Source organism: Ammospiza nelsoni, chromosome Z (genome assembly GCF_027579445.1).
Source record: "Ammospiza nelsoni isolate bAmmNel1 chromosome Z, bAmmNel1.pri, whole genome shotgun sequence".
Classification (NCBI taxonomy): domain Eukaryota; kingdom Metazoa; phylum Chordata; class Aves; order Passeriformes; family Passerellidae; genus Ammospiza; species Ammospiza nelsoni.
Genome location: NC_080669.1, coordinates 12,590,083 through 12,605,581, shown reverse-complemented (window position 1 = coordinate 12,605,581; position 15,499 = coordinate 12,590,083). Strand labels below are relative to the sequence as shown.

Sequence of the window (15,499 nt, the reverse complement as noted above, 5' to 3'; positions counted from 1 at the left end):
ATATTTTTCTTATTCAACCATTTTAACACTGAAGTATAATCATTTTTAAAAAGCCACAGATTTCTGAAACTATTGCAATTTGGCCAAGTGCACATAATTTCATAAGCAAAAGATAAAGTAAGAACCGCAAAACACACCAAAACATAAAGGCTACACAGGCTGGTTCAAAAAGAAATTTCTATTTTAATGCCTACACTCATGGCAGAATGGGGCTGTGTATGTGTTTTTGGATTCTGGTGTATTTTGGTTATGAACTGCATGGTTACATAAGCAAGTAATATGAAGCATTAGAGTAAAGCCTATCTTGCTCAAAACTATTTCAAATTACAGGCCTCTGTCCTTATCTCACCCTTTTCACTTCCCAAGGACCACCTTTATGTCTCAACTTTATTCTAGCATTAAAAGAAGACATTAAAAAAGCTCCAGCTTTAAAGCAAATTTTACTTTAAAGTAAAATCTATCAGGCTCTGTAACTGCTCAAATAAATTAAGGACTGATTAAATACTTACATTATGATGACTGCTGTTCTGCTTCAAGATGCTAAATGGCTCAAAGATACAAATCACCTTTCCATAAGAAGCTGCAATCTAAAGTAACATACATTTATATGTAAATAAACACACATAAAAGAAACAAGCAGAACAAATAAAAACAAGATGCAAATGGTTGATTTAACTTTTAACCCTGCTTGTAGATAAATCTGAACTCACATCCATATTTCCTTTTGAAAACAGAAAATTACATTTACCAAAAATCTCTAACCTAGTGTTGTCAATAATAAAAACACAATCCTCCATTTACTCATTAATCACAGTAAACTACTGAGAGTATAGCTGGACAACTTTTTAAAATCAGATTATTAGCAGTCAATCTGCAGAGTTCCAATTCTCAGACATGGAACCAGTACTCAATCAGAGCACTTTTGTGTACTTCCCTAGCATTAGAACAGGCTACCTTTCAAAAAGTTATTTCAAAAGATCCAAACTGTGCCAAGAAAACACCCAATGCAGAAAACTGTAAATAAAACCACTACTAAAGGCTAACATAAAACAGTCCAAAAAAAGTTGCAATATGGTCAGTTTTAAGTCAGTGCTTGAAACTCTTTTTTCATCACAGATTATCAACCACCTCAAACTTGCATTAACAAAATTACTAGTATTCGATCTCAAGGTATCTATATAAAAGCAAGCCTAGAAGACTTGCTAAGAAGAGCCAGAGCAAGCAAATGTATGTTAAAGACCTCACGCAGAGAGCTTGAGAGAACTGTCACACGACAACATGGCCAAAAAGTACTTTGAATTACAGATTTACAAAAATTAAGGAGTCTGCATAGGTCATGAACAACAGACATCCTTCATTCTGAACTGATGGTAGTTAAAAGGAGAACATCTACAGATATGATATACTGCAATAATCAATCTTCTATTTCTGTAAAATTCTGACTTAACATATCCACAGTTTTCCTTTAACAATAATAAAGTAAGTTAGATTCACTTTATAAAAAATATTTTGATTCCAGCATCAGCCACTAAAGTTTGAAAGGAAACCAAACTACACTGTCATACCTAAGATCTATACAAACTTAAGAGATTCATATAGATCCTAAAATCCACAGATTCATAGCTTTAAGAGAAACCCTCTACATTAGAAGAACAGATAGTTAAATAAATTTCCATCCTACTAACATTAGCCTGACCCAAAAATGCCAAGAATAATTTTGTCACATTTGCAAGGAAGAAGTTTCTTCAGGCATTTTGCATTCGGAGACTAATATCTGCCCTCTCTAATTCTCTTTAACTACCTCACTTACTGTTGCATTCTCTAATAATTCAATTCCATACCCAAAAGCAAAAATTTATATAAACTCATATTGATTAGATTTTCTTCCTTTGTTCCTTTTCTCCAAATGTGGACATTTTTTCCATATGTCAACTATTTTATTGTTCAGTGGTTTTTAAAGATAAGATTAGCATTCCAAAATGCTCAACTTGTAGTGTCCAAAGCAACTGCTGCTTCCAAAACTTTCCACTAGTTTCCACACTGGCAGGCAGAGGGGTGCAACCATGTGAACTCCTACTTCAAAAAGTCCAAGGGCAAGGTCCTGCACCTGGGTCAGTCAGAATCAGTACAGACTAGGGAAACTGACAGATTGAGAGCAAGCCTGTGGACATGGATTTGGGGATACTGGTGGACAAAAAATCTGTACGTGAGCTGGCAGTATCCCAGAAAGCTAACCAGGTCCTGGCTCCAAAAGAAGGGTGGCCAGTAGGGTGAAGGGGTGATTTCCCTACCCTAGTGAGACATCAACAGGGTTATCACATCCAGTGTCTGCCCAGCATAAGGCAGAAATGGACATGCTGGGTTGAAAGAAGGGACACAAAAATGGTCAGAGAGCTGGAGTACTTCTCCTATGAAGACACACTGAGAGCACTGGAACTGTATGTTTTGACAAATAGAAGTGGAATTTGTGTGTCAGTACTGATGGAAGAATGCCTAAGAAGAAATTCTACCCTTTTAAGAACGACCTGAAAATTCATTGATCAGACGGTCAATAAGCAAATTCCTAGCCATCTACTGCTTAGTACTACAGCATTTTAGAAATACAGCCAGTTTCCTTACAGCAAACCAATTGCAATACAATTGTACAGCAATACAATACCAACTTGCAGACTCTCAATGACCTCACAGGTCTACTTAAGAAATGAAAAATCTCTAAAGCTTAGTAAGCCTTACAGTGTGATACATTTATGTGTGCTCACTTAAAATTCAAGGACAATTTCTCATTTTAATGTATACAGAATTGGTATCATGCAATCCAGATAACCTTGCAAATTTAGAGAAATAATGCTCAGTGAACTTAAAAAAAACCCTTTAGTTAACAGCACCCAGCGGAGAAACTCAGACTATGGCTATGAGGTGTCAGAGACACAAAGAAAAACATTTCCTCATTTTCATTTGTATTCCTTCACTAGCACTGCAAGAGTTTATCACTCAAATGCTAAAAAGCAGGAACAGGGTGTGGCTGGGGTTTCATCAGCACAGTGTTCACAACAAAACTGGTTTCCATCAGAGGTCTTGTCTCGAGATGGACACCAGAACATAACCAAAGCTCTCAGATCCAGCTCATAAGGCTGTAGAAAGCTGACATTATCTACTCACAAGGATAAGCTTAAAGAAACAACAGAGGTAGAAAGCTCCTCTTATATGAACAAATGGTTATTCAAAGTTCCCACTAAACTGGTCGACAGTTTAATCCCTGAGACATCCCAATGGAGTGATACAGAACTGTGACATCCCAGTAAACAGTTACCTGGTTATTTCTTTTTCACTCTGACAGGAAAATTTTAAAAAAAGCTCTCTTAAAAGGAATTAAAACCCAGTGTTGTCTAAAATGCAATGTTGTGATGCAGACCTAGCTATAAAAAAAACAAAAGCTAGGAATTCAAGAAAGCAAACCCCATCCAACAGAGGCTTTATGAATTGCTTGAAACAGATGTCATTTTTTTCTGGATGATCTGAAAGTGATTTTTGTGGAAACATTTATCTCCTGCCAGCCACTAACCTGTCAAAGAATGTCAATGACATGCCCAGTAGTGCAAAGCCATAGTGAATAAATTACTTTTGCTTCCAACTTAGTAATCTCTTAGTCAAATTCTTGCCCTGAATGTAGCCCTGAATCCAGAACCTCCTGTGCAGTCCTACCTATCTTCTACAACCATCTATCATATCTGTGGTACTATTTATAATTACTGTGCTGCTTACAAGTAAAGACAGAAAGCAATCAGTCATTTTACTATTCATTGTAGTATATCTCCCCTAACTTGCAAGTATACACATTCCTAAGAAGGTGCTTAATATGACATTGCTGGAACATTTTTAGAAACACTGCTCTACATACCTTCCCCTGTTGCATTGAACAGTCCACACATCCCACGAGAATGTTTCCATGTTTTGCTCCAGGGATTATCTGTAATCGTTCGAAGTCAGTCCCCAGTACCACAATATCACATCCTGATGCATATGCCTACAGTATAAATAAAAAAAAATTTAAAACATCCGAAGAAAACAAAAAAAACCCCACTCCAAAATAAAGCAAAGCTATATCTACTTGCAGCATATTTGTGAAATATGAAACACTATAGTCCATGTATACTATCCAAGTAAAACACTACATAGTCAGAAGAGGTCTTTGCAGAGAAAAAACAGATGTCTGCAATTTAAAACCAAGCAATAGAAGCAGCAAATTTCTTTCTCCATGCTTACAAGTTCACCATAAGACTTGCATAACAAGAAAACAGTGGTTTGTGATTAAAAAAAACCAAAAAAATTTGGACATAGAAAAACATCTAAAAGAAATGTAAAAGCATAAAAACCATAGTTCTTGCAAATTAGAAAAAAATAATATACTTAGATTGGAGAGAGACAGACTTGAGAAGTTTTTCTTTTAATTTTCAAATTTCTGAAAAGAGGGAGTAGAATTGAGGAGCTAAAATTTTACTAAAACATTTAGTAAGGGCTTTGTACAGGCAAAAATCAAAAGACGAACAACATGAAGCTTAGTTATACAGAAGCAAAACTGCCCTCAGACTTGTTGAGTCTCCTGTTATTTGTATGAATTCTATTCTCTCAAGTTTATATTGTCACTGAATATGTTGCTTTATCTAACACATTCACAGAGACAGTTCACTGAGTCTGCAATGCTTGAGTCAGAATTTCTTCCTACCTTCTTGGAAGTTTTATTAGGTATTGAGTACAGATAAAAATAGAGGAAAAGATTAAACACTGGAGAAACTTGTGGAAACAACAGTGAGGAGAATCATCTAATTAGCATAAGAAAGGAGCATTCAAGGATGAAATTCTCACAAAAAGGAATGCACAGTCATTAAAATGTTAGTCAGAAAGACAGCAACAAAATTAAGAGCACAAAGAAGTATTCTGTTAGCAAGAGACTGATAAAAGGATCAAAAATACACCATTTTAATTGACCAAAAGCTTCAAGAGTAGAACAGCATCACAGAAACTGAAGATGGAAGATTTCCATACACTGACAGAAATATCATGCCTTACAATCAACTTCTCTACTGATTTCCAGTATATTAAATAAAAACTGTGGACTTGAAAACAAAAGCAGAATAACTGAAAGCTAGATATATAAATATAATATATATATATATATATATATATATAAAAGTGTTTTACATGAAAGAGTACTTTTACCAAGACTGGCCTAGACTATCATACCATCACACATCTTAAAATAAATAAATAAAATGAAAAATATTAAGATTTTAGTCCAAAGACATTTTCCCCACAAAGGATTAAGTGATGCTTCATAGAAGAGTCTTAGCCAGAAGACTCTGTTCACCAATCCCAGCCAATACTCATTTATCACACTGCAACCAGCAGAACACCAGGCACCACCTTATAATTGAAAATGCTGTCTATAATCCTGCAGACTATATATAACCATATACTTATTTATGAACACTTATTACTGGCAGGTTTTTGAGCTCCTTCCTGTCCAGTTCCCCCTTCAGCTTCAAGACATTCAAGCAGTATAATTCCTCTTCTCAAAAGAGCAGCATTTATTACTAATTAGCATACTGAACTACAGGTTCCAAAGCAATCTAAGTGAAAGCTCATTCAAAAGAGGAGATTGAGTAGCAATTTTTGTTCAAATGTTAAAGTAATTATTTTGATATTGTGATGGCATTAACTTCACACCTGTTCACAAAGGAATGCTTTTTCTTCAGTTCAAAATAATCTCACCTAGTGACTCACTGCTAAAGTCCACAGTTCACTAGAAAAAGCTTCTTTAGAAATACCATACATACATTTCTCAGAATTTAGAGGTCTGTATAGGGGCCATTTTAAGGAAGACAAAAACAAACTAAAAGAAGTGCTCCCATGTAAAGACATAACTTAGAAACCTAGACCCAGCTTTATTATAAATGTATTTTAAGACTGAAGTGTCAAAGGCTGTATGAAGCCCACCTGCTGTGTGCATATGCCCTCCCCTAGGCCTCATCAGCACTTCAAAGACTTACTATACTCCTCCCATCTTGTTCTTTCCATTTCTAGCTTCACAGATAAGCCTGAAACCACCTTGTGCCACCACCACAATCACAGAACACAAAGAATGCCTTGGATTGGGAGGGACCCTAAAGATCATTTGGTTCCAACTCCACTGCAATGGGCAGGAACATCTTTCACTAGACCAGGCTGCTCAGAATCCCATCCAACCCAGCCTTGAACACTTCCAGGGATGAAGCTTCTCTAGACAACTATTCCAGTGCCTCATCAACCTCACAGTAAAGAATTTCTTTCCAACATCTAATCTAAACCCATTCTCAGTCTGAAGCCACTCCCCATTGTCCTGTCACAACATGTTCTTGAAACAGTTTCTCGCAATCTTTCTGTAGGCTTCCTTCAGGAACAGGAAGACCAAGATAAGGTAATCCTTACTCCTCTTTTCCAGATTGAATTTCTCTCAGCCCTTCCTCATGCAGATGTGATCCATCTTTCTAATTATATTCATGGCCCTCCTTCAGACTTGCTCTGTGCCCTTCCTGTGCTGGGCACCCAGAGCTGGATGCAGGGTTCCAGGTGGGGTCAGAGCAGAGCAGAGGGGCAGAATCCCCTCCCTCACCCTGCTTTGGCTGCAGCCCAGGGCACATTTGGCTCTCCGGGCTGTGAGTGCCCATGGCTGGGTCATGTCCAGCCCCTCACCCACCAGCACCCCCAAGCCCTTCTGGGCACAGCTGCTCTTGTCCCTCCATCCCCCAGCCTGGAGTGATAACAGACATTGTCTCACCCCAGGCACAGCACCTTGCACTTGCCTTGTTAAACCTCATATAAAATGCCATACTTCTATCATAATGAGCAATACATTAGTAGAAATCATGCAATCCATAAAATAACTATTTTAGTGAGGTCATAACTTCATCAGTTTTAAGACCTCAGCACAGTTGGCATTTTGCACTGGAAGAACTCTGTTAGTAACTATCAAACATTATACACTGGAGACTTGAGGAATCACATATTCATCAATGCATCAGGAAATAAGATTTAAAACAATTATAGAATATCTTGAGCTGGAAGGGACCCACTAGACCATCGGGATCCACCTCGTGGCCCTACAAGAGAATCAAACCACATGCCCAAGTGCAATGTCAAAACACTTCCTTAACTCTCTCAGGCTGGAGCTGCAACCACTTCCCTGGGGAGCCTGTTCCAGTGCCCATCCACGCTCTGAGAGATCAACCTTTTGATAATACCCAGCCTATATTTGCCCTGACACAACTTCAGATAATTTCTAAGAGTCCTGTCACTGGTCACCAGAGAGAAGGTATCAGCCCTGCCTGTACACTTTCCCTCATGAGGAAGCTATAGCTTGTCACGAGGTCTCTCCTCAGTCTCCTCTTAGCCAGGCTGTCACTGCTGATATGGCTTTCCTCCCAGACCCCTCACTGTCCCATCTGGATGCTCTCTCACAGCTTTATATCCTTCTAACATGTGCTGCTCAAAAGTCAGAACCCAGGCTAGCTCCTGTTAACCCGGAGCTATGAAGAACAAGAGTAGCTTAAAGAGGTATTAAAGCATCCTAGACTTGCTGTTTCCTGAAGAAAAACACAAAATGTTTTTCAAAAAAAAAAAAAAAAAAAGTTCTGGCATTTCTCCACACTACTTGAAAAGACTGACACTTGGGGGAAAAAAAAGGAATCACTTCAGACATCAGTCTGTTCAGACAGATTGGATCATACCTGGTCACACATAATAAGCTGCAGCACCACTGACTAGCTCCTAAGCCTGTAGAACTGATCTGTTCCAAAGAGATAGAAAGGGGAGAAAAAGGCCTTTTCAAAGAGTTTCCAAACAGAACTACAGCTAAGCAGAAGGATGATGACTCGGAGGTTATTTTTGATGTTTAGTTAACGTTTGCCTGCAGGAGAACCACAGTTTCAAAGACAAAAGGCAAGGGTTGCGGAGGGTAGGGAAGTTCTATATTGCAATGGAAAAAGTGTCTGATGAAGAAGGTGACTAAGTTTTCTGGCATCTGGCTCCCTTTTCTACTGTTGTCACTATTCCTCACACTGACCAGGCACCTTAGGGACACCCTCCTAAGGTGTGCTTCCTTTGGTTCTTTGTTGTCCCCCCTGCAACTCATCCATTAGACGGATTCTGTGCAGAGATGTCAGATCCTCTTACATACTCACTGGAGCCCAGACATCAGCTGAAAATGAAGTTCCTAAGCAGCAGTACCTTACCAAGATGTTTCTCTAAACAAAGTGCATAAAATTTACAGCTGGGCTAATTTTACATTTAAGATTTTTTTATTCACAGCAGAGGTATTTTAGTGTAGTATAACAGAAGTCTGTACTTGGGAATAAAAAGTATTTTCCATACTGTAAGAGGGTCTCAGATACCACCAGAATGAATTCTGCCTACCAGTCACTTTATCTAACTTTTATTGTGAGACTTGTCCATGATTGTTAACATGCCACTCATCTTCATTTTAACAGGAGCTAATATGAGGGCATCTTTGTAAACAATGGTAACCAAGAAAAAAGGTAATTCCAGTCTTCTCTTAAGCAAGTGCAAGTTATTCCAGTATAAGAATTTACTGTATGTATATATACACACACATAGATATTTTCATATATATATATATATATATATTCATTTACCTATATTCCCTTGTGGGAAAAGGAGGGGAAGGGAAGGAGAGACAAAGCAGAAAATGTTGTCACACAGTTAAATGGAGAAAGCATTCCTAAATGTGTATTAATTTTTTTAAATAATAATACACCCTAAGACAAGTTTTTGAAGCAAGCAGAGCCTCCATGTCTGATGTTGGCCGGCCATAAAAGCCTTTCACCTTAAGAATGCCCTAGAACATTTACAAGAAAGTTGTCTTTGCACAATAAGACAAGCAGTTAGCGTGATATTATCACATACTTGGAATGTTTATTAAACAGTGCTTTGTTCTTCTGTTACAGAAATAAACAAGATAGAACTAGTTCAAGCTGCAGGACCATGGATCTCGCTGCTGACATAGCAAACAAGCCTGAAATTAGGAAGTGAAAGATGTTCTAGACCTGTGAAAATAAATGTGATTTTGTATTGCAGAAGTGGGTTTTCACAAAAGATCTGCCCATTCTTTTAATCCAATGTTGGCTCTTAGTTCTAAATTAATATTTCTTTGAAGAAGAATAGCAGAAATTTTGACTGGAACAGTGCTTCAAAAGCACGGGAATAGACAATTATACAAACTATTCTGATTTCTTTCTAAAATGGAAGTCTGACATATACAACTCACAATCTGAGACTGCTATTGGGAAATTACTCCCAACAGAAGGAAAGCCCAACAATTGGGGGCCTCAACCTCTCACACACCACAGCACCTTCCACACATTAATTTCTCTTACAATCAACCTTCTTGACATATTTCTTCTATGTACTGACATACAAAGTTTTTGCTATAGTTTCTGCTACAGCTATGTACGGGCTGACACATTACCTTGGACAACTTGCACAAACTTTATTTCACCTACCTTTCTTACATGAAGGGCAGGTATTATCCATGGCTAAATGCAGCAGACCATGCGTGCACACATGCGTATTTATAAAGATACATATATAAACACATTCAAGCATATTTGGGATGAGCATACACTAGAAAGACAATGCAAAACTCAGTAAAAGATAAAAACTAAAGACAAATCTACGAAGCAGATGATACTGCAATAATTGCTATCTTTTTCTGTCCTATGCACAGAATGATCAAAATCAAAAGACTCACCAAGAGCCACATGGTATCTGGCAGAATTATTTTATGCTAGTTTAGTATGGCCTCTCTCTAGCCCCACTTTTGATCAAAACTTACACTAGTCTACGTATTCCACTTAAACATTTATTTAAAATAATTAAATGCTTTTATTAGGATGCTAAATTAAATTTTAAGCAATTATATTTCTTCATGTTTCATTAAAAAAATTCAACTTTATTTATCAGAAGTACTTGACCTATTCTACTACAACCATATTAGAGTATATACAAGTACCCAATTCATTGGCAATGCCCTTCGAATCATGTTTCACTGCACTTCAAATCATGAAACTGCACTTTTCATTGATGTGCAAAGAAATTTTATCTTTTTTTTTAATTAATTCAGTTAAGACATAATTAATTTCTTAAGTCCAGAGTAGCTTAATTCAAGTATTATTAAAAAGGGAAAAAAAAAAAAAAAAAGAAGGCATTCTTAAAAAGGTTCCCTACTAAATCCCTTCCCTTTACTAAATACCAACCAAGAAGCAGGTGAGTGTAAACAGTGTAATTTCTTGACTGACTATTATGATATCTAAATTTTCTGGACTACAGATATCCAGGGGGTTCTTAGTGTAAACATTAAGTATTTTCTAGACAGGTAAGAAAGAATATCACTGAGCCATAGAAATTACTTTTATTTATCAGAAAACTTTGCACAATGGGAAATCTTTTTCTATTGCAACCCAGCACCTTTAGAAAACTCAGTGTGGTCTTGATTAAGCTATGGAACCTCACTCCTCACCCAATTTTCCAGGTGCCTTTCAACTTCAGATATTTAGTTCCCAGTTCTATCAATTTTACATAGCAAGTCTCAAGTCCAGAATTAGTTTAATCACACACACAGATGAAATCTGTCAAGGAAATATTTTGGTTCCATTGAAATAATCTATGTAATTAATCTTTCTTTCACATATTTTTACCCTACGAACAATCGCTCTTTTTTGATTTTCATTATCAGTTTTGGGACTTGCACTTGTAAAGTTGCTATTGCTCACAGAGACTTCTCCTTTTGCTACTTTGGTGAGGGGAAATAATAATGACAAAAAAAAAAATTGGAGAATCAGAACTGAATATGCAGAAACATTGTATCAGTACTGGTTACCCACTTAATAACTTAAATACAACTTCAGTAATAACTAGTTCAGAGGAATCATGTGATAAACTCCAGGAGCTTACTTTTACTCAAGTATTTCAGACCTGACATGAATAAAAGAAAGCAAAGGATGTCTTCCACTGTGGACAAGTACATGGAAAATAAAATAATTCAGTATCTGGAGAAGAACACAAAGAATAAGCAAGTAACTCCCGACAGCTGAGGGCCAGCTTCTCATTGATTAAGTGTCCTTACGTTACTATCACCTGCCCTCAGCAGAGAAACAACAGGCATGCTTCTTATTGTCTCTTGATACGTATGAGCCTTTTTCAACACATAAATAAAAGATGGGCTAAAAACTTTATCAGTGTTCTCTCCAAGGAAGCTCATGCTCCTTCCCATCCTAAAAAAAAAAGTCAGAACAACAAACCTGCCTCACATTAGATATCTGAAATACTTCCTTAAAAGATAACAGCACATACTCAAAAAGGTGTATATGATTCAGTGGATGCAGAAAGTTTTACACTAATTTTGCTTCAAAATTTTCAGCTTTAAAGAGAAGAATTTTGATATTTTTATCTTAGAACTGTAATATTTTAAAATACTTCACTTTGAATATTCAGTGCTGTCTATGAGAAAATATCCTGAAGCATACTGTATCTAAAAAAAAAAAAAATTACAGACCAAGTTCTCCTGTTGGACAAGGACAACTTGTCCCTCCTGTACAGTACATAACCTTGAAATATCAACTCCTATCTTCTCAGCTACAATAACTGGAAGCATAGAAGTTTTACATTTTTGGTTTTTTTTCTTTTTTTCCATTTCTAAAATAAAATTCAATAGTATTTATACTAATTAATGCTTATATCATCATTTCAGACAGGGAAAAACTATGGGGCATTTTTTTTATTGGATTTTCTAACGCTTGAGTCTGTCATCCTTTTCCAAAAAAGCAGAAATTAGCTTCAGTGCCTTTTACTTCTTAATCCTTCCGAGCAATCTCGTCAACTTAACACAGCATTAGCACAGAATCAGTAACAACAACAAAAACGTCCCTGAAGCAGTCAATGTTAGACATTTTAAATATGAGGAAAACAAATCCATTAATAACCCTTCAGGGAAAAGGATAATGAAAGGAAGATGAATGCAGCTATAGGAAATATTGTTATTACATTTATGTCTAGGAAACATTGTTACAATATACTTCTATGAAAACAGCTCCTCCAAAAGAGAGACCACAATAATGAATACCAAAAATTACACTTCTCAATCATTCCATTCTCCTGAGGAAAAGATTCCTACTCTTCTTATCCACTGGAGACCGCCAAAACTTTACCTAAGTTCGGCTGTAACAGGTAGAAAGTGAGTCTAGTGACATGAATGACTCAAATTGTGTCCCTCAAAAAAGAATGACCTCAAAATGGCAAGCTTATGACAAGATATTTTGAAAGCTTACCAGCATTCCTCTGTAAAGCAGACCTCCTTGTCTCTTACTAAATGGCTTCCCACCGCAGGTGGTTCTTTGACGTTTCTGGATATGTAGAATTAGAGAGTTTGGCACAATTTGGTACCTGAACTCTCAACTGCTGTGGTTTAAGATATCTCCCAACATGAACTTGTTAATGGGAAGGAAGGACACGGCCGGACAGCGCTGGAGACAGACTCGGCAGAGCCAGCCTCACCCTGGGGAAGCGCCTCTGCTCCACTGCCCCAGCGGAGCTGCAAGCAGCTGGGCGAATTTAACTGCGTACACCAGACGGGACGGCAAACAACAAGATTTCATTCCTGCATTTCCGCCTATCATTCCCTTATCAAACCGGAGAGCACACCAGGCTGAAGCTGGGGGCGGCCATAAAAGGTAAGGTTAAAAATACCCCAGCGTGGTGCCCTGAGAAACTTCGCTGCATCTGATTTCATTCCTCTTCAGCCCTACGCGGAGGGAGGGTGGGAATAAGAACACAACAGAAGTGTGTTTACAAGACAAAAGCAAAAGGAAGGAAAAGGCACTTTAATACTCTGGCCTTTGCAACGTACTGAAGTGCTTTCTCTCCACTCTAAGAGACAGGGACTTCAAACAGCCTTTGAAAACCTCAGCAACACTAGGGCTGGCTATTCCAAGTCTTCCTCAGCTACGCGCAGAAGAGGATTTCAGCCACCTTCCTGACTGCAAGGCAGCGCTGAACTCCCTTCCAGAGCGAGCCGCACGTCCCGGCAGCCGTTTATGTAATCTTTTATCGCCGACACCACATCTCCGCGGCCCCGGACCGCTGCTGCCGGCATGTGCCCGCCGCCCCGCCGGCTCCGCGCCCGCCCGAGGCCGCCGCCGGCAGCGGGGCCGCCGCTCCGCACAAGTTTTGCGCGTCCCCGCCCCCGCCGGGCCCGGGACCCGCGGGCCCCTCGGGCGGCGCCACCGCCGCCGGACGGCGCTACCGGGGCGAGCCCCGCGCCCGGGGCCGCCCGCGGCCGCCGCGCCTGACGCAGCCGCTTTCGGCGCCGGGCCCTGCGGAGGCGCTGCGGCGAGGGACGCTCACCGTGAAGGGCTGGTCGTGCAGGCTGCCCACGGAGAAGCAGCTGTCCCCGGGGTTCACGGCGCCCGTCAGCACCTGGTGCAGGTTCATGGTGGAGGGCGCGGCCGCTCGGCCACCGCCGCTTGTCCCCCCGCGCCCGGCGGAGGCGGCGCTTCCCAGGGGCAGGGCGGGCGCCGCGCATGCTCGGCCGGGGCGCCGTCCCTGGGGCGGGCTGAGAGTTCCGTCCGCCCCGTGTGGAACTCGACTTTCCTGTTAAAATAACCCGACTTTCCTGTCAAAACAGCGCTGGAAAACGCTGCCGCTGCGCCGGAGACAGACGGTGGTGACGGAGCGGACTCGAAACCTGCCGAACCGCTGCGCCTCCCGCCTGCCGGGGCCGGCAGCGCCGACCCCAAGCGCATCCGCTGCCAGCCCCTTCCACAAGGGCAGGGGCTCGGCCGCAGCCCTCCCTCCCTCCCTCCCTCCGGGCAATGACAAGAGGAAGCACGTGGTAACAGGAGCCTTGGGTCCCCGAGGTTAGGGAAACGAATCGCTTTTGCTTGGAGCTCAGAGTGGCTGTGAGCAGCAGGGCTTTTCACCGTCCGGCTGCGATGGGCGCGGCAGCTCCCGGGCGGGTGAGGGCGGGCCGGCCGGGCCCCAGAGAGCGGCAGCGCTCAGGCCCCACTGCAGCAGCTCTTCACCCCCAAAGGTACGGCAAGCTGAGGTGTCTCCTTGCTGTGAGACATCGTGGCCATTCTCTCTGGTACACTTTATAGCATTTCTTTATAGCATTCCTCTGTAACTAGCTTTTAGTCTTCCATCAATTTCTCATAGGAAGCTTCAGCATTACAAGTGTTTTCTCTTGTGAATTACAGGTCCCACATCAATTTTCATTCTTATATTATCCCTGTATCAAATATTAGATCCTCTTTCTGCCCAGCAGCTCTTCCAAGAAAAAATGCAAAATTAAAATAATTTGACGGTGTTAGGCATAACTTTGTGTACTACATCCCAGGATACTTATAAGGTGATACTGTGTATCTGTAGATGATAATGCCTACGTTTCCGGTCTTTGCATAAGCAATGTCAATCTCATATACTTTCAGGCATTATGTTTTACACATCATTTTAGTAAATATAAGCCCTGCATCCTTTGAAAAGCAGATTGACAAGCATGTCATCATAACACAATTTGATGATGATCATTCATGCATATTAAAGAAAGATTTCTTTATGAAGTCTTCTGATATGAGAAAAAAATCATCAGGTTTGGCATTCTGTGTATGTAGATGTTCCTCTGAAGAAAGTTACAAACTCCTATAACCCTAATCACTTTTGTTTGACAAAGCATCAAAAAGCTTATCAAAGTATCCTGTCAATGAGTAGTGATCTTACTCCTTACTCTTGCAAGAACTGCTGGTCGCTGATAAATGATCTTAATTCTCCTGCCTGCTGCAAAATCTCAAAAGTCAACCTTAGTGAATTTTTTTTTAGTTAACAAAAATTCTGTTCATTGAGTTCTAGGTAAGAAAGTGAATTATCACTGAAAACAGAAAGAGACCCTCATTCGCAATTTTCAGCACAACCAGCTACTTCTGGGCTCACACAGTGAACTGCTCTGCTTTGCTTGCAGCCAGCTGGGACTTCAGCCACAAGCACTGATGTGGGCAGAAGAGGTCAGAGATACTGCAGGTCTATATTGGTTCTTCAAGCCTTATTCAGTCCATAGGTGTAAAGCTCATAGGATTTGCAGTATAACAAAAGAAAGAGCGGGCTAACAGCAGACAGCAATCCCAGACCCCTGTCTGAGCAGGGTGAAGAAATCAAGGAGGGGAAACTCAGGACGCCAACAAAAATGATGAAGGGAAGAGTTTTACTTTGCAGTTGATAACTGCTTTTTAATCTATATCTGCGACACCCTAACATGCTGATATGATAAGAAAATACTTTCTAAGTGAATTTGACCTTTGTCACTACTCAGATTAGTAGTGTTTGGCCTACTTCACAGAAGAAAGGACATTACCCTGTGTTAACTTGTGGATAGAGTGGAAGCCTCCGTAGCGAGGTTCAG

General features: G+C 40.1%; 1 protein-coding gene across 1 annotated transcript in view; it reads right to left on the bottom strand.

Moving 5' to 3' along the window:
• DMXL1 (Dmx like 1) overlaps nt 1-13,574 on the bottom strand; it is an 86,594-nt gene extending 73,020 nt beyond the window's left edge. Inside the window, exons 1-3 of the mRNA XM_059493197.1 lie at nt 13,453-13,574; nt 3,899-4,024; nt 510-587 (exon numbers count right to left, since the gene is read on the bottom strand). Coding sequence (XP_059349180.1) covers nt 510-587; nt 3,899-4,024; nt 13,453-13,539 — 291 coding nt within the window. The 5' untranslated portion in view covers nt 13,540-13,574. The remainder of the gene's footprint in view (nt 1-509; nt 588-3,898; nt 4,025-13,452) is intronic.
• Between the last annotated feature and the right edge of the window lie 1,925 nt (nt 13,575-15,499).